At 41.2% G+C, this 22,388-nt stretch overlaps 1 protein-coding gene and 1 pseudogene across 1 annotated transcript in view; both read right to left on the bottom strand.

Annotated features, from left to right (window-relative positions):
- Window positions 1–18,065, bottom strand: part of LOC149119169 (RNA-binding motif protein, X chromosome-like) — a 30,747-nt gene extending 12,682 nt beyond the window's left edge. Inside the window, exons 1-2 of the mRNA XM_089325291.1 lie at window positions 18,048–18,065; window positions 16,914–16,974 (exon numbers count right to left, since the gene is read on the bottom strand). Coding sequence (XP_089181417.1) covers window positions 16,914–16,974; window positions 18,048–18,065 — 79 coding nt within the window. The remainder of the gene's footprint in view (window positions 1–16,913; window positions 16,975–18,047) is intronic.
- A 1,121-nt stretch (window positions 18,066–19,186) lies between these two features.
- On the bottom strand, window positions 19,187–20,029 carry LOC149119168 (PRKR-interacting protein 1 pseudogene; annotated as a pseudogene).
- Between the last annotated feature and the right edge of the window lie 2,359 nt (window positions 20,030–22,388).

The following is a 22,388-nucleotide window of genomic DNA, read 5'->3' as shown; positions in this document are numbered from 1 at the left end:
TCTAATGTTATTGATTTGGGTCTTCTCTTTTTCTGGTGGGTCAATGGTGTATCAATTTTTATGTTTTCAGTAAAACAGATCTTTATTTTGCTATCTTTTGTAGGTTTGGGTTTCTATTTTTAAAATTTCTTATTTCTTTTCTCATAATTTTGGATTTGCTTTGCTGTTGTTTTTCTAGTCCTTGAGATACACTGATAGCTCATTTATTGGTGCCTTTCCACTTTCATGATGTAGGCACCAATTGCTACAAACTTTCCTCCTCTTAACACTACTTTAGTTATACCCATAATTTCTGATATGTTGTACTGTTGTCTTTTGTTTCCAGAAATTTTTTTGATTTCTCTTTTGATTTCTTCAGTGTTCATTCAGGAACATGTTGTTCAGTCTCCATATTTTTGCATATGGTCTAGAAATTCTTAAGTTGCTGACTTCCAGCTTGATTCCGTTTTGGTCAGAGAAGATGCATGGTAAGACTTCGATTTTTTTTTAATTTGCTGAGACTTGCTTTATGGCCTAGAATATGATCTGTCCTAGAGAAACTTCCTTGTACTGGTGAGACTCTGTATTCTGCAATTGTAGGATGAGAAGTTCTGAAGATAGCCATTAGGTCCATTTGGTTTGTAGTGTCATTAAACTCTACTATTTCATTTCTGATTTTTCTGTCTGATTTCTCTGTCCTTTGCTGAAAATGGGGTACTATAAGTCCCCCATTACTACTGTATTACAGTCTATGCCTCTTTAAATCCATTAATATTTCCTTGTAAAATCCACTTTCCCTGCAGTTGGGTGCATATTACATTTATTATAGTCACATCTCCTGTTGAATTGATCCACCAGTCATTTCATAGTGCCCTTCTTTGTCTCTCTTTTATGTCAAAGCCTACTTTGTCTGATACTAGGATGGCTACACCAGCTCTTTTTTGATTTCTGTTAGCATGAAGTATCTTTTCCTTTCTTTCAGTCTGTTGTATCTTTGTTGGTGTGATGTCTTCTTTGGAGGCAGCAAACAGACGAATGTTATTTTTTAACCATTCAGCCGGTCTATACAAATATTTTATTTATTATTTGAAAGAGTTACAGAGAGGTACAGGCAGAGAGAGACAGACATACAGACAGACAGGTCTTCCATCTGCTGGTCCATCCCAAATGGCTGCAACAGGCAAAGCTGTGCCGATCCAAACCCAAGAGCCAGGAGCTTCTTCTGGGTCTCCCAAGTGGGTGCAGGGGCCGAAAGGCTTGGACAGTCTTCTACTGCTTTTCCAGGCTATAGCAGATAGTTGGCTTGGAAGTGGAGCCACCAGGACTTGAACTAGTGCCCATATAGAATGCTGGCACTGCAGGTAGCAGCTTTGCCTGTTATACCTCAGCAGCAGCTTATAACTGGAGACTTGACGCCTTTTAAATGCAGTGTTAACTATTGGTAAGTATCAATTTTGTCCTCCATTTTGCGTATTCCTACTGTTTAACTTGGATTTTCCTTGGGCTTTAACTGGGAAATATTTTGCCTTCACATTCTTTCACAGTGGTGACCATGTTTCTGTGTTTCTGAGTGTAGCAAATCTCCAAGCATTTTTTTTTTAAGGCTGGGCAGGTGGTGACAAATTTTTCCAATTTCTGTCATGGAAGTCTTTATTATTTCACCTTCATTCATAAGTAAGACCTTTTCAGGGTACAGTACTCTAGGTTGACTTTTTTTTTTTTCTCTTAAGACTTGATTATATCTTGCCATGCTCTCCTGGACTGAAGATTTTCTGATAAGTCAGCTGTGAGTTTTGTGAGTTTAACTGGAGATCATCAAACTAATATGGTATTTCTCGCTTGCAAATTTTAGAATCTTTTCTTTATGTTTTACTTGGAAAGTTCACTACAACACGTCATGCTGAAGATCTTTCTGATTATTTCTATTAGGAGTCTATGTGCTCCCTTTACCTGGACATTTCTTTCTCCTAATTTGGGAAGTTTTCTGTATTTATTTCACTAAAAATGCCTTCTAATTCATTCTCTTTTCATGCCTTCCAAAACTCCAAAGACTTGTATGTTGGGCTATTTCAGAGCATCCCATAAACCTCCAACTTTAATTTTTCTAATTTCTCCTTTTGGTCTTATGTAAAATTTTTAAGAACCTATTGTTAATGCCATTTTTAATGCCTTATTGAATTCTTCTTTGCCAGTACTTCACTTTTTCTTTAATATCTCTGTTTCATGAGAAAATTTTCATTCACATCATATATGGATTTATATAATTCTGGGATTTGCTTCTGATTACATCTGAGTAATCCTTTGACTTTTAAATTCCATTTCTGGCATTTAATCTCTTCATCTTCATTCTAGTACTGAAGTGCTAGTGTTTCCTTGGGGTATCATGTTGTCTTCCTAATTCCTGTTTCTTGAATTGCTGCATTTATGTTCAGGCATTTGTGGAAATACTTGTTGAGTTTTTTTCCTCCTTCTGATGGCTTTTATCTTTGGACTACGCCTCTGTGTGCTTTTTCAGTGCATGCCCAGGGGAGTATGCTGGGTGTGGCCAGGAAGCTCTGTTCAGTGCTCCAGGGTAAAGGGAGCATCCAAAATGACATCCATATTGGGCATGTCAAATCTTTTTCTTTAATCAGGGGGGAAGTTTAATCAGCTCTGTTGGCATAGTCTCATACTCAGCTCCTCTATTCCAAGACCCAGGCTCTAGGCCCAGTGGGTACAATAGTCATCCATGCTGCCACAAGATCCAAATGATCTGTGCAGTCCTCATATTGAGCACAGATCCCACAGGAATGACCCATCAAAGGCAATCAGGGAGCCCTAAGCATATGGAGCCACATACAGCTACTGCCCAGAAACTTAGCCACACCCTACACCCTCCCATACAAACACACTGTTTCCACTGTCCCAGCACAAAAGGCTCCCAGTCATTGGATCCACTCCGCTTTGTTAGTCTATCCCATCCATGGAGAGGTGAAGACACTCCCACAGCCAGCTGCCTATCAGCGTTCTGCCCAGGCTGCCAGAGCCCCAGAGCTTGTGACATGCTGGGAGGCTGGAGCAGCCCACAATCCTAAGTGGGCACCCAGTCCGCATCAGTCCTTCTAGCCAGCCTCAGATGTCTCCTCTGGGCTGGTCCGTGGACTTGTGAACACAAGCTGCTGTAACCGTTACCTACATCTCAAAATGGTGTCTCCCCTCTCTCAGTTAGTTGCAGGGTACTTCTGCTGGGTAGTCAGGTTGGCAGGTATACTGTCCCCCAAATGGCTCTAAGCCAGACTCACACAGGCTCTCCCCACAACTTTATTGCTAGTAGCTCGGACTGCCGCAGTCCAGTCACACCTCACTATCCAAAAAGATGGTGCTGAGGCTCTTGGCTGTTGGTGTCTTGTGTTGTGTCTATTTTCCTGCTTCAGGTCTATAACCCCCATAAAGATCCACTACATGCTATTTCCACCACAGTTTTCTCCATAGCTGTTCCCTGAGATTGCACTCTCTCCACTTTTATTTTTACAACCCTCCCCTATCCTAGAGCAACAAGCTCCCTCCCTGTTCTGCCATTTTGGAATCTCTATTCAATACTGGTTATTAAATCCTTTCTTTTTGAAGAGCAATAAATAAGTAAAACAATAAAACCTGATAATACAGATTTTTTTTAGCACATGGGTAATTTTTAAAATGTTCACGACCCTCCCTTGACTGTGAAAATAAGGCATCTCTGAAAATAGCTTAGGTACCATTTTCAATGATTCAGCCTCTAAAATTAATGAAAGTGTTTTCACTTTTCCAGAGTTAAAGTCACTCCGAGAACTACAGCCCTGGATGCAAACTTCCTCACAACAGACCAACACACAATTCCCTCTATAAAAATGACCATGTATCGGAGCCAAGATGGCGGAATAGTGAGGGCGCGCACCGATAGTCCGGGAAAATTTAGTTTAATAAAAGGGGAGTTACGGTAGCCACAGAAAAAAGAACCAGGAAAAAATTGCACGGGAATCGTGTATCGGAGGACCTACTGGGAGAACAAGGTCGCCCACCGCGCGGAAGCCAAGTCGCGGGACTGAGCCGCAGAAGCCCCAGTGCTCCAAGGGGAGTGCATGCCACACAGACAACAGCGGGGAGACTTGGGACGCTCAGGGCTCCGAGTCCACACATCGGCGCTGGAAGGGGAGGTGAGCTCAATAACCCAAGACATTGGTGGGGAAATGGGGGTCAGAATCTAGAGGGGGGCCGGAAAGTGCAGCAAACTCACTACCGGAAAGAAGGAAAAAAAAAAAGCTTCGGGGGTTTCTCTTCCCCCTAACCTTGCAAAGGTTACAAGGCTGCAAGGCTAGAATTCCCAAGAGACAAAGAGCAGGCCTGCTCTCTGGATTTACATATCAATGGGGGAGAGCTAAGGAACTGAGTCACTACAATTCAGTAGCCTAGGCAACCCAGTGGGAGTCCAGAGGAGCCAAAGACTGGAAGCTAAATACCATCAATTCTGCACAGCCGTGCCCTGCGGTGTTACTTACCCCCTGAATAAATAAAATAAATAAATAAATAAAAAGAGAGAGATTTACCACGCATAACCTGAGGGTGTCACCTTTGCACACCCTTAACCTGGAAGAACCAGGCAGAGCTCTCAGGCCGCACCCATCTCAAGCCTCCAAGGCTCCTCCAACAGCAGGCAGTCCACTTAACACGGACACAGTATAAAAAAAAAAAAAAAGAAAGAAAAAAAAACGCACAGTGACGCAAGAAGAATTAACTATGCCGAGTAACAAACACAGAAATAGAGGGAGCAAGATCAACGATGACACTATGATGCCTCCAAATAAGCAAAACACCCCAAGCCAAGAGTATGAAGATGATGAGATAGAAGAAATGCAAGATACGGATTTCAAAAAATTTATGATAAGAACATTTAGAAGTTTTCAAAAGCAAATCCTTGAACTACAGAAATCCTTAATGGACAAGATTGAAAATCTCTCTCATGAAAACGAAATTTTAAGGAAGAGTCAAAATGAAACTCAGAAACTAGTAGAACAGGAAAGTGTTATAGTGAAGAGAAATCAAAATGAAATGAAGAGCTCAATAGATCAAATGACAAACACATTAGAAAGCCTTAAAAACAGAATGGGTGAAGCAGAAGAGAGAATATCGGACTTAGAAGATAGAGCACAGGAAAACATACAGTCAAACCAAAGAAAAGAAGAGGAAATTAGAAACCTAAAAAATATTGTTGGGAATCTACAGGATACTATTAAAAAAACCAACATTCGAGTTCTAGGAGTTCCTGAAGGCATGGAGAGAGAGAAAGGATTGGAAGGCCTTTTTAGTGAGATACTAGCAGAGAACTTTCCAGGTTTGGAGAAGGACAGAGATATCCTAGTACAGGAAGCTCATAGAACCCCCAATAAACATGACCAAAAGAGATCCTCACCACGACACGTGGTAATTAAACTTACCACAGTGAAACATAAAGAAAAGATCCTAAAATGTGCAAGAGAGAAACGTCAGATTACTCTCAGAGGATCTCCAATCAGACTCACAGCTGACTTCTCATCAGAAACCCTACAAGCTAGGAGGGAATGGCGAGACATAGCACAGGTGCTAAGAGAGAAAAATTGCCAGCCCAGAATATTATATCCTGCCAAGCTCTCATTTGTGAATGAAGGTGAAATAAAGACCTTTCATAGCAAACAGAAATTGAAAGACTTTGTGGCCACTCGTCCGGCCCTGCAAAAGATACTTAAAGATGTGCTACACTCAGAAACACAGAAACACGGTCATCAATATGAAAGAAGGGAAAGGAAGAACACCTACCAGTAAAAGAGCATGGGAAGCTCAAAGCATATACTAGAAAATATTTCCGGGAAAATGGCAGGGCAAAGTCACTACGTATCAATAGTCACATTGAACATTAATGGTCTGAATTCTTCAGTTAAAAGACACCGTTTAGCTGACTGGCTCACAGAACACAACCCAACTATTTGTTGCCTACAAGAAACACATCTCTCTAACAAAGAGGCATGCAGACTGAAAGTGAAAGGTTGGAAAAAGATATTCCATGCCAACAGAAACCAAAAAAAAGCAGGTGTAGCCATATTAATATCAGACAAAATAAACTTTAATACAAAAACTGTTAAGAGAGACAAAGAGGGACACTATATAATGATTAAGGGTTCAATTCAACAGGAAGATGTAACTATTGTAAATGTATATGCACCTAATTACAGGGCACCGGTCTATTTAAAAGATATGTTAAGGGACTTAAAGGGAGATTTAGATTCCAATACAATAGTACTGGGGGACTTCAATACTCCACTCTCAGAAATAGACAGATCATCCGGACAGAAGATCAACAAGGAAACAGCAGATTTAATTGACACTATTGCCCAAATGGATCTAACAGATATCTACAGAACTTTCAACCCTACATCTACAGACTTCACATTCTTCTCAGCAGCGCATGGAACCTTCTCTAGGATTGACCACATACTAGGCCATAAAGCAAGTCTCAGCAAATTTAAAAGAATTAGAATCATACCATGCAGCTTCTCAGACCACAGCGGGATGAAGTTGGAAATTAGCAACTCAGGAAACCCCAGAAAGTATGCAAACACATGGAGATTGAACAACATGCTCCTGAATGAACACTGGGTCATTCAAGAAATCAAAAGAGAAATCAAAAACTTTCTGGAAGTAAATGAAGACAACAACACAACATATCAAAACTTATGGGATACAGCAAAAGCAGTATTGAGAGGCAAATTTATAGCAATAGGTGCCTATACCAAGAAATTGGAAAGGTACCAAATAAATGAGCTTTCAGCGCACCTCAAGGACCTAGAAAAACTGCAGCAAACCAAACCCAAATCTAGTAGGAGAAGAGAAATAATTAAAACCAGAGAAGAAATCAACAGGATTGAATCAAGAAAAACATTACAAAAAATCAGCCAAACGAGGCGCTGGTTTTTTGAAAAAATACACAAAATTGACACCCCACTGGCCCAACTAACTAAAAAAAAGAAGAGAAAAGACCCAAATCAATAAAATCAGAGATGAAAAAGGAAACGTAACAAAAGACACCACAGAAATAAAAAGAATCATCAGAAATTACTACAAGGACTTGTATGCCAGCAAACACGGAAACCTATCAGAAATGGATAGATTCCTGGACACATGCAACCTACCTACATTGAACCATGAGGACATCGAAAACCTAAACAGACCCATAACTGAGACAGAAATTGAAACAGTCATAAAGGCCCTCCCAACAAAGAAAAGCCCAGGACCAGACGGATTCACTGCTGAATTCTACCAGACATTTAAAGAAGAACTAACTCCAATTCTTCTCAAACTATTCAGAACAATTGAAAAAGAGGGAATCCTCCCAAATTCTTTCTATGAAGCCAGCATCACCTTAATCCCTAAGCCAGAGAAAGATGCAGCACTGAAAGAAAATTACAGACCAATATCCCTGATGAACATAGACGCAAAAATCCTCAATAAAATTCTGGCCAATAGAATACAACACCACATCAGGAAAATCATCCACCCAGACCAAGTGGGATTCATCCCTGGTATGCAGGGATGGTTCAACATACGCAAATCAATCAATGTGATTCACCACATTAACAGACTGCAGAAGAAAAACCATATGATTATCTCAATTGATGCAGAGAAAGCATTTGATAAAATTCAACACCCTTTCATGATGAAAACTCTAAGCAAATTGGGTATAGAAGGAACATTCCTCAATATAATCAAAGCAATTTATAAAAAACCCACAGCCAGCATCCTATTGAATGGGGAAAAGTTGGAAGCATTTCCACTGAAATCTGGCACCAGGCAGGGATGCCCACTCTCACCACTGCTATTTAACATAGTTCTGGAAGTTTTAGCCAGAGCCATCAGACAAGAAAAAGAAATCACAGGAATACAAATCAAGAAGGAAGAAGTCAAACCATCCCTCTTTGCAGACGATATGATTCTGTACTTAGAGGATCGAAAGAACTCTACTAAGAGACTATTGGAACTCATAGAGGAGTTTGGCAAAGTGGCAGGATATAAAATCAATGAACAAAAATCAACAGCCTTTGTATACACAAGCAATGCCATGACTGAGAAAGAGCTGCTAAGATCAATCCCATTCACAATAGCTACAAAAACAATCAGATACCTTGGAATAAACTTAACCAAGGACGTTAAAGATCTCTACGATGAAAACTACAAAACCTTAAAGAAAGAAATAGAAGAGGATACCAAAAAATGGAAAAATCTTCCATGCTCATGGATTGGAAGAATCAACATCATCAAAATGTCCATTCTCCCAAAAGCAATTTATAGATTCAATGCAATCCCAATCAAGATACCAAAGACATTCTTCGCAGATCTAGAAAAAATGATGCTGAAATTCATATGCAGACACTGGAGACCTCGAATAGCTAAAGCAATCTTGTACAACAAAAACAAAGCCAGAGGCATCACAATACCAGACTTCAGGACATACTACAGGGCAGTTGTAATCAAAACAGCATGGTACTGGTACAGAAACAGATGGATAGACCAATGCAACAGAATTGAAACACCAGAAATCAACCCAAACATCTACAGCCAACTTATAGTTGATCAAGGATCTAAAACTAATTCCTGGAGCAAGGACAGTCTATTCAATAAATGGTGCTGGGAAAACTGGATTTCCACGTGCAGAAGCATGAAGCAAGACCCCTACCTTACACCTTACACAAAAATCCACTCAGCATGGATTAAAGACCTAAATCTACGTCCTGACACCATTAAGTTATTAGAGAACATTGGAGAAACCCTTCAAGATATTGGCACAGGCAAAGAGTTTCTGGAAAAGACCCAGGAGGCACAGGCAGTCAAAGCCAAAATCAACTATTCGGATTACTTCAGATTGAGAAGTTTCTGTACTGCAAAAGAAACAGTCAGGAGAGTGAAGAGACAACCGACAGAATGGGAAAAACTATTTGCAAACTATGCAACAGATAAAGGGTTAATAACCAGAATCTACAAAGAGATCAAGAAACTCCACAAAAACAAAACCAACAACCCACTTAAGAGATGGGCCAAGGACCTCAATAGACATTTTTCAAAAGAGGAAATCCAAATGGCCAACAGGCACATGAAAAAATGTTCAAGGTCACTAGCAATCAGGGAAATGCAAATCAAAAGCACAATGAGGTTTCACCTCACCCCGGTTAGAATGGCTCACATACAGAAATCTACCAACAACAGATGCTGGCGAGGATGTTGGGAAAAAGGGACACTAACCCACTGTTGGTGGGAATGCAAACTGGTCAAGCCACTATGGAAATCAGTCTGGAGATTCCTCAGAAACCTGAATATAACCCTACCGTTCGACCCAGCCATCCCACTCCTTGGAATTTACCCAAAGGAGTTTAAATTGATAAACAAAAAAGCGGTCTGCACCCTAATGTTTATTGCAGCACAATTCACAATAGCCAAGACCTGGAACCAACCTAAATGCCCATCAACGGTAGACTGGATAAAGAAATTATGGGATATGTATTCTTTAGAGTACTATACCACAGTAAGAAACAACGAAATCCAGTCATTTGCAACAAAATGGAGGAATCTGGAACACATCATGCTGAGTGAAGTAAGCCAGTCCCAAAGGGACAAATACCATATGTTCTCCCTGATCGGTGACAACTGACTGAACACCAAAAAGGAAACCTCCTGAAGTGAAATGGACACTATGAGAAATGGTGACTTGATCAGCATAGCCCTGACTGCTAATGGACAACTTAATACATTATCCCTCATAGTATTTTTTTTGTCTGTTCTACTTAATATGACTGGTTTAATTCTGTAATTATCACACAGTTATTCTTAAGTGTTGAAAATTAACTGAAATGTGATCCCTGTTAAACATAAGAGTGGGAATAAGAGAGGGAAGAGATGTATAATTTGGGGCATGCTCGGGCTGACTTGCCCCAATTGGTAGAGTTGGAAACATACCAGGGGATTCCAATTCAATCCCATCAAGGTGGCATGTGCCAATGCCATCTCACTACTCCAAGTGATCAATTTGAGTTCACAATTGATCATAATGAAAGGACTAAGAGTCAAAGGGAGCACATAAACAAGTCTAGTATCTGCTAACACCAACCGATAGAATAAATAAAGGGGAGAGTGATCCAACATGGGAAGTGAGATACTCAGCAGACTCATAGAATGGCGGATGTCCTAAATAGCACTCTGGCCTCAGAATCAGCCCTAAAGGCACTCGGATCTGGCTGAAAAGCCCATGAGAGTATTTCAGGCATGGAAAGCCAAGACACTCTGGCAAAAAGATCTCTGTGAGTGAGATCCCAGTGGAAAGAACAGGTCTTCAAAGAGGAGGTGCCTTTCTCTGAAGGGAGGAGAGAACCTCCACTTTGACTATGACCGTGTCTAAACAAGATAAGAGTCGGAGAACTCAAGGGGCTTCCATAGCCTTGGAAACTCATAACTGGTGCATAGGGAGATTACTGATGCCATAAACAGGAGTGTCAATTGGTAAAGTCAACAACAGGAGTCACTGTGCACTTACTCCTCATGTAGGATCTCTGTCCTTAACGTGCTGTACACTGAGGCTTAATGCTAAAACGAGTACTCAAACAGTATATTTCACTTTGTGTTTCTATGGGCGTGCAAACGACTGAAATCTTTACTTAATGTACACTAAACTGATCTTCTGTAAAAAAAAAAAAAAAAAAAAAAAGAAAGAAAGAAATTATCAATTCCCAACTTGACTCTCACTGGGATTAAACATGACAATAGGTCTGATCTGATTTCATCATCATTTAAAAAAAATCATCTATTATTTTTCACTTTATGTTTCTGTGTGGGAGCAAACTGTTGAAATCCTTACTTAAGGTATACTAAGCTGATCTTCTGTATATTAAGATAATCGAAAATGAATCTTGATGTGAATGGAAGGGGAGAGGGAGTGGGAAAGGGGAGGGTTGTGGGTGGGAGGGACGGTATGGGGGGGGAAGCCATTGTAATACATGAGACGTACTTTGGAAATTTATATTCATTAAATAAAAGATTAAATAATAATAATAATAATAAAGCCATACAAAGGCAAAAAAAATAAATTAAAAAAAAAGAAGATGATGAGATAGAACAAATGCAAGAAGCAGATCTCAAAAAATTGATAAGAACATTAAGAAGTTCTCAAAAACAAATTCTTGAACTACAGAAATCCTTAATGGACAAGATAGAAAATCTCTCTCGTGAAAATGAAATATTAAGGAGGAATCAAAATGAAACGAAACAACTAGTACAACAGGAAACTGTGATAGTGACTGAAGTGAAGAATTCAATAGATCAAATGAAAAACACAATAGAGAGCCGTACAAACAGAATGGGTGAAGCAGAAGAGAGAATATCGGACTTAGAAGACAGAGCACAGGAAAGGAGACAGTCAGACCAAAGAAAAGAAGAGGAAATTAGAAACCTAAAACATATTGTCGGGAATCTTCAGGATACTATTAAAAAACCCAACATTTGGGTTCTAGGAGTTCCTGAAGGCATGGAGAGGGAGAAAGGATTAGAAGGCCTTTTTAGTGAGATATTAACAGAAAATTTCCCAGGTTTGGAGAAGGACAGAGACATCCTAGTACAGGAAGCTCACAGAACCCCTAATAAACACGACCAAAAGAGATCCTCACCAGGACACGTTGTAATTAAACTCTCCACAGTGAAACATAAAGAAAAGATCCTAAAATGTGCAAGAGAGAAACGTCAGATTACTCTCAGAGGATCTCCAATCAGACTCACAGCTGACTTCTCATCAGAAACTCTACAAGCTAGGAGGGAATGGCGAGATATAGCCCAGGTACTAAGAGAGAACAACTGCCAGCCCAGAATATTATATCCTGCAAATCACTCATTTGTGAATGAAGGTGAAATAAAGACTTTTCATAGCAAACAGAAATTGAAAGAATTTGTTGCCACTCGTCCAGCCCTGCAAAAGATGCTTAAAGATGTGTTACACACAGAAACACAGAAACACGGTCATCAATATGAAAGAAGGTAAAGGAAGGAAACCAAGGAAGGAAACCTCACAGCAAAAGATCACAGGGAATTCAAAGCATATATTAGAACTTATCTTTGGCAAATGGCAGGGCAAAGTTACCACTTATCATTAGTCACATTGAACGTGAATGGCCTGAACTGTCCAGTTAAAAGACACCGATTGGCTGATTGGGTTAAGGAACAAAACCCATCTATTTGCTGCTTACAAGAAACACATCTTTCCAACTAAGATCCATACAGACTGAAAGTGAAAGGCTGGAAAAAGATATACCATGCCAACAGAAATGAAAAAAGAGCGGGCGTAGCCACCTTAATATCGGACAACATAAACTTTACCACAAAAACTGTTAAGAGAGACAAAGAGGGGCACTATATAATGATTAAGGGATCAATACAACAAGAAGATATAACAATTATCAATGTATATGCACCTAACTACAGGGCACCAGTTTATCTAAAAGATTTATTAATGGACTTAAAGGGAGACTTAGACCCCAATACAATAGTACTGGGGGACTTCAATACTCCACTCTCAGAAATAGACAGATCAATAGGACAGAAGATCAACAAGGATACAATAGATTTAAACGACACTATAGCCCACATGGATCTAACAGATATATACAGAACTTTCAATCCTACAGCTAAAGATTTTACATTCTTCTCAGCAGTACATGGAACCTTCTCTAGGATTGACCACATACTAGGCCATAAAGCAAGTCTCAGCAAATTCAAAAGAATTAGAATCATACCATGCAGTTTCTCAAACCATAAAGGAATGAAGTTGGAAATTAGCAACTCAGGAATCCCTAGAGCATACGCAAACACATGGAGATTGAACAACATGCTCCTGAATGAACAATGGGTCATTCAAGAAATCAAAAGAGAAATCAAAAACTTTCTGGAAGTAAATGAGGATAACAGCACAACATACCAAAACTTATGAGACGCAGCAAAAGCAGTGTTAAGAGGAAAGTTTATATCAATAGGTGCCTACATCAAGAATTTGGAAAGGCACCAAATAGATGAGCTTTCAATTCACCTCAAGGATCTAGAAAACCTACAGCAAACCAGACCCAAATCTAGTAGGAGAAGAGAAATAATTAAAATCAGAGAAGAAATCAACAGGATTGAATCAAGAAAAACATTACAAAAAATCAGCCAAACGAGGCGCTGGTTTTTTGAAAAAATACACAAAATTGACACCCCACTGGCCCAACTAACTAAAAAAAGAAGAGAAAAGACCCAAATCAATAAAATCAGAGATGAAAAAGGAAACGTAACAAAAGACACCACAGAAATAAAAAGAATCATCAGAAATTACTACAAGGACTTGTATGCCAGCAAACACGGAAACCTATCAGAAATGGATAGATTCCTGGACACATGCAACCTACCTACATTGAACCATGAGGACATCGAAAACCTAAACAGACCCATAACTGAGACAGAAATTGAAACAGTAATAAAGGCCCTCCCAACAAAGAAAAGCCCAGGACCAGACGGATTCACTGCTGAATTCTACCAGACATTTAAAGAAGAACTAACTCCAATTCTTCTCAAGCTATTCAGAACACTCGAAAAAGAGGGAGTCCTCCCAAATTCTTTCTATGAAGCCAGCATCACCTTAATTCCTAAGCCGGAAAAAGATGCAGCACTGAAAGAGAATTACAGACCAATATCCCTGATGAACATAGATGCAAAACTCCTCAATAAAATTCTCGCCAATAGAATGCAACAACACATCAGAAAGATCATCCACCCAGACCAAGTGGGATTTATCCCTGGTATGCAGGGATGGTTTAATGTGCGCAAGACAATCAATGTGATACACCACATTAACAGACTGCAGAAAAAAAACCATATGATTATCTCAATAGATGCAGAGAAAACATTTGATAAAATGCAACACCCGTTCATGATGAAAACTCTAAGCAAACTGGGTTTGGAAGGAACATTCCTCAATACAATCAAAGCAATCTATGAAAAACCCACAGCCAGCATCCTATTGAATGGGGAAAAGTTGGAAGCATTTCCACTGAGATCTGGTACCAGACAGGGATGTCCACTCTCACCACTGCTATTCAATATAGTACTGGAGGTTCTAGCCAGAGCTATTAGGCAAGAAAAAGAAATTAAAGGGATACAAATTGGGAAGGAAGAACTCAAACTATCCCTCTTTGCAGATGACATGATTCTTTATTTAGGGGACCCAAAGAACTCTACTAAGAGACTATTGGAACTCATAGAAGAGTTTGGCAAAGTAGCAGGGTATAAAATCAATGCACAAAAATCAACAGCCTTTGTATACACAGACAATGCCATGGCTGAGGAAGGACTTCTAAGATCAATCCCATTCACAATAGCTACAAAAACAATCAAATACCTTGGAATAAACTTAACCAAGGACGTTAAAGATCTCTACGATGAAAATTACAAAACCTTAAAGAAAGAAATAGAAGAGGATACCAAGAAATGGAAAAATCTTCCATGCTCATGGATTGGAAGAGTCAACATCATCAAAATGTCCATTCTCCCAAAAGCAATTTATAGATTCAATGCGATACCAATCAAGATACCAAAGACCTTCTTCTCGGATCTGGAAGAAATGGTGCTGAAATTCATATGCAGACACTGGAGACCTCGAATAGCTAAAGCAATCTTGTACAACAAAAACAAAGCCAGAGGCATCACAATACCAGACTTCAGGACATACTACAGGGCAGTTGTAATCAAAACAGCATGGTACTGGTACAGAAACAGATGGATAGACCAATGGAACAGAATTGAAACACCAGAAATCAATCCAAACATCTATAGCCAACTTATAGTTGATCAAGGATCTAAAACTAATTCCTGGAGCAAGGACAGTCTATTCAATAAATGGTGCTGGGAAAACTGGATTTCCACGTGCAGAAGCATGAATCAAGACCCTTACCTTTCACCTTATACAAAAATCCACTCAGCATGGATTAAAGACCTAAATCTATGACCTGACACCATCAAGATACTAGAGAACATTGGAGAAACCCTTCAAGATATTGGCACAGGCAAAGAGTTTCTGGAAAAGACCCGGGAGGCACAGGCAGTCAAAGCCAAAATCAACTATTCGGATTACTTCAGATTGAGAAGTTTCTGTACTGCAAAAGAAACAGTCAGGAGAGTGAAGAGACAACCGACAGAATGGGAAAAACTATTTGCAAACTATGCAACAGATAAAGGGTTAATAACCAGAATCTACAAAGAGATCAAGAAACTCCACAAAAACAAAACCAACAACCCACTTAAGAGATGGGCCAAGGACCTCAATAGACATTTTTCAAAAGAGGAAATCCAAATGGCCAACAGGCACATGAAAAAATGTTCAAGGTCACTAGCAATCAGGGAAATGCAAATCAAAAGCACAATGAGGTTTCACCTCACCCCAGCTAGAATGGCTCACATACTGAAATCTACCAACAACAGATGCTGGCAAGGATGTGGGGGAAAAGGGACACTAACCCACTGTTGGTGGGAATGCAAACTGGTTAAGCCACTATGGAAGTCAGTCTGGAGATTCCTCAGAAACCTGAAGATAATCCTACCATACAACGCAGCCATCCCACTCCTTGGAATTTACCCAAAGGAATTTAAATTGGCAAACAAACAAGCGGTCTGCACCCTAATGTTTATTGCAGCTCAATTCACAATAGCTAAGACCTGGAACCAACCTAAATGCCCATCAACGGTAGACTGGATAAAGAAATTATGGGATATGTACTCTTTAGAATACTATACTGCAGTAAGAAACAACGAAACTTTGGAAATTTATATTCATTAAATAAAAGATAAAAAAAAATCAACAACAGGAGTCACTGTGCACTTACTCCCCATGTAGAACCTCTATCTTTAATGGGTTGCACTATGAGGATTAATGGTAAAACTAGTCTTCAAACAACACTTTATACTATGTGTCTGCAAACTGTTGAAACCTTTATTCAGTATAGAGTTGATCTCCTGTATATAAAGTAAATTTAAAAAGAATCTTAATGAAGAATGGGATGGGAGAGGGAGTAGTAGATGGGATGGTTTGTGAGTGAGAGGATGGTTATGGGGAAGAACCGCTGTAATCGAAAAGTTGTATTTTTGAAATTTATATTTTCTATATAAAATTTTCTATTTAAAAAATCCCTATGCTCAGGCTAAATGGTTTTATAGTCTGCATAAGGAGCCTATCTCCACATACTATCTGGGAGTCTATGAAATGTATTATTTCCATCTTAAAGTGCACTCTAGTTGCTACTTGCTTTCTTTTAGCTTTCTGAGAGTAATGATGATAATGTGGGAGACGCAGCCATTGGCAGTGTCTGAGATCATGAAATGAACTCTTTAGAAGAGATTTCCACTCCCAGGATAGGCAGGGCCTGCATCCATGATCAACAGGAGTAGATACAGAAGATATGATGAGTCTATGCTCTTTAGCATCCCCATAAGATTAAGGCTCATGAATCTCTGAGAGGGAAATTATATGGGAGTGGGCAGGGAGAAAAGATTAGGCTCACAAGCCACACCTCTTACCCCTCATGTACTCTCCCCTATAGCCACCCACTTGTCAACCAGACTATGTAACCACTCCCCTATTGGAAGTGAAGAAGAGCCCTGGTGAGCATTGTGCCCAGCCCTCTCCTGCCGGCCCCATGTTCCATGTTTCTCTTTTCTGCCCTCTCGCTTGCACTCTCTCGCCTGCATGCCCTCTCACTTGCAGACTCTGGTCTGACCCCTGGAAACAACTGATACGGAAATCTCTATTTACCCTTTCTGGCCCACTCCCCCTTTATAAAGACCTCATGTTCCTGTGTATTCTTCTCACTTTACGGATACATCCTAAACCTCACCACGCTGCATGTCTTGCTTGAGCCAGTGCTTGGAATTCATCTCTAAGTAAATGGCAAGAACCTGAAACGTTAAATTTTGGTTAACAGCCCATAACACTTCTGTGGTCTGCTTAATAGAGACCAAGAGGAAGAGGGGTGATCTAGACAGCAGGATCAATGTAGGGTTAGGTGGCAGGCCAATTAATAACTGCTTTACACAGTGATCTCCCATCAAGGAGACCCAACAAGGGCCAGTCAATGTGGAAAGCCCAGGATTTGGACAGTAGGCAGTCCAAACAAAAACCAGCATCTAAAGAGGCCTTTTGGCTCTACCAGGAGCTGGGCCACTGAAAACGGAACTGCCCCTAGGATTGAAGGAATCCGGGATTGCTGCAGACCCTGTTGGCCCTCCCTAAGCTGACAAAGCCCTTCTCTCTGCCCAGCCTTCAAAGTAACCACTGCCATCAGGGAAGGCAGCCTGAGGTTAGTAACATTACATGCAAAACTGACAATTTCCTTTTAGAGATCCTGCTTATTCTATACTGACCTATTCAGGACAGCTCTGTTCCCAGGCCAGCTAGAAAATCAGAATCAACAGAGTGCCTTCCCTGAAAAGGGTCACACTTCCTTTATGATGTGACTTCCAGGACTGCAGGTGAACACCTTTAGCCAACTCTACACCTTCCTCCCAGTCCTCCGGGAAGATCTCTAGATGACATCACTCCAAAGCTCATTTGATTACCTCTGACAACAGGTCATCATCAATCTCTAGCTCTGAAGAGTGTTCATCTGCTTCACTCCAGACCAGACTGACTTCTTCACTCTCACTTTATATCCCAAACTTCGACCAAAAACAGGAGAGTCATCGGTACTAGACTCCACCAGTCTACCTCTGATCTCATCACAGGTTGCTGACTCTGGAGTGATGTATGAAACCTCACACCCACACAGATACCCTTTTTAACTTTCTGTTTGTACTCCATTTTGTAATGCATTGTCACCTCTTGCTAGTGTCTGCGTAGTCCTGGCTCTAATCTTCACCAACCCATACTGGCTGCACTTGTGGTGAAAACTTTCTTAACACTTGTATCTCTTTTGGGCAGGATGCTTTTCTGCTGTCTCCCATGGGAAGTGGGCATGGTTAGCTCCTCTTACCAGGTCTGTCACAGTCATCCCTATAGCCCTGCTATTCACACCATGCCTATTTAATTTGTTCCAAAGTTTCTTACAGAATCACATCAAAGCCATCTCTCAAGATCAGGTTAAGACCATGATGCTAGTCCACCACCTTCTCTCAAAACCCAAAGAGAATTCCAGGAGAGGTGCTAGAGGAAAAACCCCATGGCTCTTCTCAGCAGTAAGTAGCCAGATAGAATCAATGTTCCTCTTCCCTTTTTTACCTTGAGGGTCTGGGATAAAGGACAATAAGGCTCACAAGAATGTCACCCTTCCCTAGTCCCCTTCACGGGAAATCTACTTTCAGTCTCTCTCTCTCTCTGCCCACCCAGAAAATGCCTGGCAAAACTAGATATGCCAAAGGCCTCCAATGCTTCTGGAGAGCCCCTCAGCAACCAGACCAGATAAAAGCTTGGCCCTACATGCACGCTATACATCGTCTCTTCAGAAACCTTCATCACCTCTTTGCTTCAATAAAGCAAGCTGTCTCTGTTGAAGTCAATCTCATTTCTGGGCACACAAAAGCCAGAATCCCAAGTTTTTAAACCTATTAGGTGGCACAGCAAGTTAAACCAGGATCCCATTTAAGTGCAGGGTTGAATCCTCTTTTCATGCTCCTGACCCGTCTCCCTGCCAATACATCCAGGAAAGCAGTGGAAACTGGTCAAAGTCCTCGGGCCCCTGCCACCCACATAGGAGAGCTGGATGCATGCAGTTCCTGGCTCCTTCTGGCTCATCTCTTGCAGTTGTGTCTCATGTGCTGGCATTTAATTTTTTAAGGTTTTCTATTCTTTACCAAATAAGTGCTCCCTTCATGCATATCAGCCTCAATGTCATTGCTGTTCACATGTGAAAAACTTGCCAGCAACAAGTTAGGTGCTTTCTCCTTTCTACAGGAATATAGATCAACTCTGTGAGGTAGTGCCTGAGTATCCCAGAGATAGTTCTCGTCCCAGAGGCTGTAAGCCCATGAAGGCTGGGGGCAGAGCAGTGCTTCCAGTGCTCCCCAACCCGTGAGTCTTCAGGAGAGAGGCTGAGAGGAAGGCCTCCTATCCCTGCTCACTTGGATTTTCTGAACTCTAGTCAGGAATAAGCCGTCCAAGATAGCTACATTGTCATCATCCCATGATGAAGCTTGGCTCATCTTCTTTCTCATCTTTTGTTCCAGAAGCCTCCTCACACAACTAGACTGCAGCTTCTGGGCCCGACTAGCTCATTCTTTTAGATTTTTTCTGCTAAATTTTCATCTTCTTTGCCAATAATTTCTTACCCTTTTAACTTCTGGAGCTTTGTCCAATGCTTTGTTATCTGCTCCGTGGCAGCGATGATATCCTCTTCCACGCTCGCCTGAAACTGCATCTAGTAGTCTTTGCTTCTCAGCCATGGCATCCATGTAGTCGTGTTATTGGTACTCTCTCTAGCATAGATACCTGTACACATAGAACTCTCCACTTCTGGCCTCAGCACTTGGACCCATTACATCTCAGACAAATTCTGGGGAAGGTCGAGGCAATCATTCACTGTTTTTTCTGGAAAGGGGACTGTTCTATTCAGGTTCTGCATGAACTGTTCCAGCCTGAGCTTCTGCTCTTCTGTCACATTCCTGGTGACATCTGGGGCTCTTTCTTGGGCCTTGGTGATCACAGCAAGTAGGCAATTTAGCTCTTCATGACAGCTTTTCCACATGACCCTGAATAAATAAATCTCAAACAAAAATAAAGAACAATTCAAGGCATTTAGTACACCAGGCATGCCATGTAACTGTCCCTTCTGTCTGGTTACAGAGAACTCTCGACCTCCCCAAAAAGGGATTCCACTGCCATGGGAAGTCACCTTCTTTTCCCCAGTCCCTGCCAATCACTAGCCCTGTCTTTGTAGATTTACCTGTTCTGGACATTTCCTATCAAAGGGATCACACAGTAAGGGACCTTTTGTGTCTGACATCTTTCACTGAACATCATGTTTTCAAATATGCCCACACAGTAGTGTGTCGGTGTATACTATTTCACTGCAGGGATGGAACACATTGCACTTACATATGCATACCTGCATGCTTTGGTTGTTCTGTATCTTAGATATTACAAATAAAGCTTTTCATGTCTTAACACTCAATTCTAGAAAACCCTCCATGAAGCTGAAGATTGAAGTAGTATTCCTTTTGGTCTTCATTGCTGTTGAACTCGCAGAAGTCAAATGAGGACAAGACACCAAGCAGCAGCAGTTGTATCCTGGCAACTGAAATTGGTTGATGATCATGGTCTTCTCACAACAAGCCACATTCTGTGGGTCCTGAGTTATGTCCTGGGAGCTGCCACATAGCTGGGTAATGAGAAGGACCCAGGAGGCAGGAGCCAGCCCTTGTCTCCTAGGCTGGTTTCCTGGGATTTGGATTACCCTGTTACTGGCATGCTGTTATGTGTGTCCAGGGTACACCAAGTGTCACTGTGGTAGAGATGAGCTGGGAGAAGGAACTTGGAGAGATGATGGTTTTGGTTATGTTGAGGCAAAACATCTGCGCTCTGGAGCATCTTTAAAGGGGAACTGGGCCCAGCCATACATTTCTCACACTCGGGTGGCTAATGTCCCCCAGAAGTTATTCAGGGACTCAGCATGACTGGCTGAGCTGAATGGAGCTCACAGCCAATTCAAGAAGCCCTGGGCAACTGCATGATATGGGCCAGAGGACTGTGCTGCTCCCAGCTAAGGGTGGGGCCTGGGTCCACCTTTCTTGACCCTCAGTTTCCTCATCTGCCATATTAGGGCATCAGTTGTCTCAGGTTTCTCTCCTACCGCAGGATCCAGAAGATCTTTGGTGATTCTTCCAGTGCCTGGTGGTTTCAGGCATCCTTTGCTCATGACTTCATCACTCCAGTCTCTGACTTACTTCATGTGGGTTCTCCTCTGTGTCCATGTCTCCTTTCTCTTAGGACACTATCATGGGTCTTAAGGACCACCCAAACCCTGGATGACCTCATATAAAGATTATCCAGTCAATTAAGTCTTCAAAGAAGCTGTTTGCAAATAAGTTGCCTTGCATATACACTAAGGATTAGGACATCGAAATCTCCTTTGTGGAATATATCAGTCACTTCAGTTGTCAAAGAGAATATTCCTAAGAGATCTTTAGAGAGATTTCCAGATCCTTCATCTTCAACATCTAGTTGGGAGAACTGTCTTAGATGTAAGCATGCATCACGGCTGGATCTTCCTCAGATTCCCCTTACCTACCCACCAGCATGATAGGGAACTCCCAAGACCTTCCTTCTGATCAACTAATGTTGTCCCTTAATGCACCTGAGGGTGAGGTGTCCAGTGTCAGCTCTGGGCCCACCAGTTTTAAGTGACATTTCTGGGGACACTTGTCCTATGATAGCCAGAAGAAGCATGAACATCCTTACATAATTATACCAGGCATTCTGGACAAGTGCAACTGAGTCTGGAACCCACAGAAACTGTGATCTCTCTTTTTGTACATGTGTGAGTCCTTCGTTTGCCCATAGATTAAGAGGACAGAGAAGTGCCTGACAGTGCAACCCAACCCAGAAGAGGAAGCTGTGTTTGATTTCCTCACCCACTATGGAAACTCACAAATATAAGAGAAACTCCTCTTGCTGTGGCTGAATTGTGTCTTCTTCAAAACTTGTGCATGCAAAACCTAGCCCCCAATACCTTAGGATAAAAACTTAATTGGAAATAGTATTTTTGCAGATTGATAAGATAGAATGAGATCATTTGGAGTTGGGCCAATCCCTAATACAACTTGTTTGGTCTCCTTATCAGAAGAGGAAATTTGGGTACAGGTGAGAATGCCATGGAAGGATAATAGCAGATGGGAGTGGGTGGATGCTTCTATCAGCCAAAGAATGCTAGTGGTTTCCAGAAAAGAAAAAAAAACACACACACAAGAAGCTAGAGAGAGATGTGGAAATAGTCCCTCAGAGTCTCCAGATAGTTGCAACCTGAGAACTCCTTGATCTCATTTTTTCGGTCTCCAGAGTTGTGAGGGAACACATTTCTACTGCACAAGCCAGCTAGGGTGGGTAAACATTTGTCATGACAGTCCCACAGAGTAAAAGCACCAGAAAATGAAGGAAAAATTTCACCAGTGGAACACATAAAGAGGATGAGATTAGAGAAACCATGGGTGTGCTACAACAAAGGTAAGAAGAACCTGGCAGACAAGATGCAACATTCAGAAGATGATATTGTGATAGAAAGAGATGAGGAATTGGCCAATGGGTTCATAAACTCAGTGGGAGAGAGGGAGGGAGGGAGGGAGGGAGGGAGGGAGGGAGGGAGGGAGGGAGGGAGGGAGGGAGA

This window comes from Oryctolagus cuniculus, chromosome Y, assembly GCF_051225735.1.
Source record: "Oryctolagus cuniculus isolate XC-2025 breed Fujian yellow rabbit chromosome Y, ASM5122573v1, whole genome shotgun sequence".
NCBI lineage: Eukaryota > Metazoa > Chordata > Mammalia > Lagomorpha > Leporidae > Oryctolagus > Oryctolagus cuniculus.
This window is presented reverse-complemented; position numbering and strand designations above follow the sequence as displayed.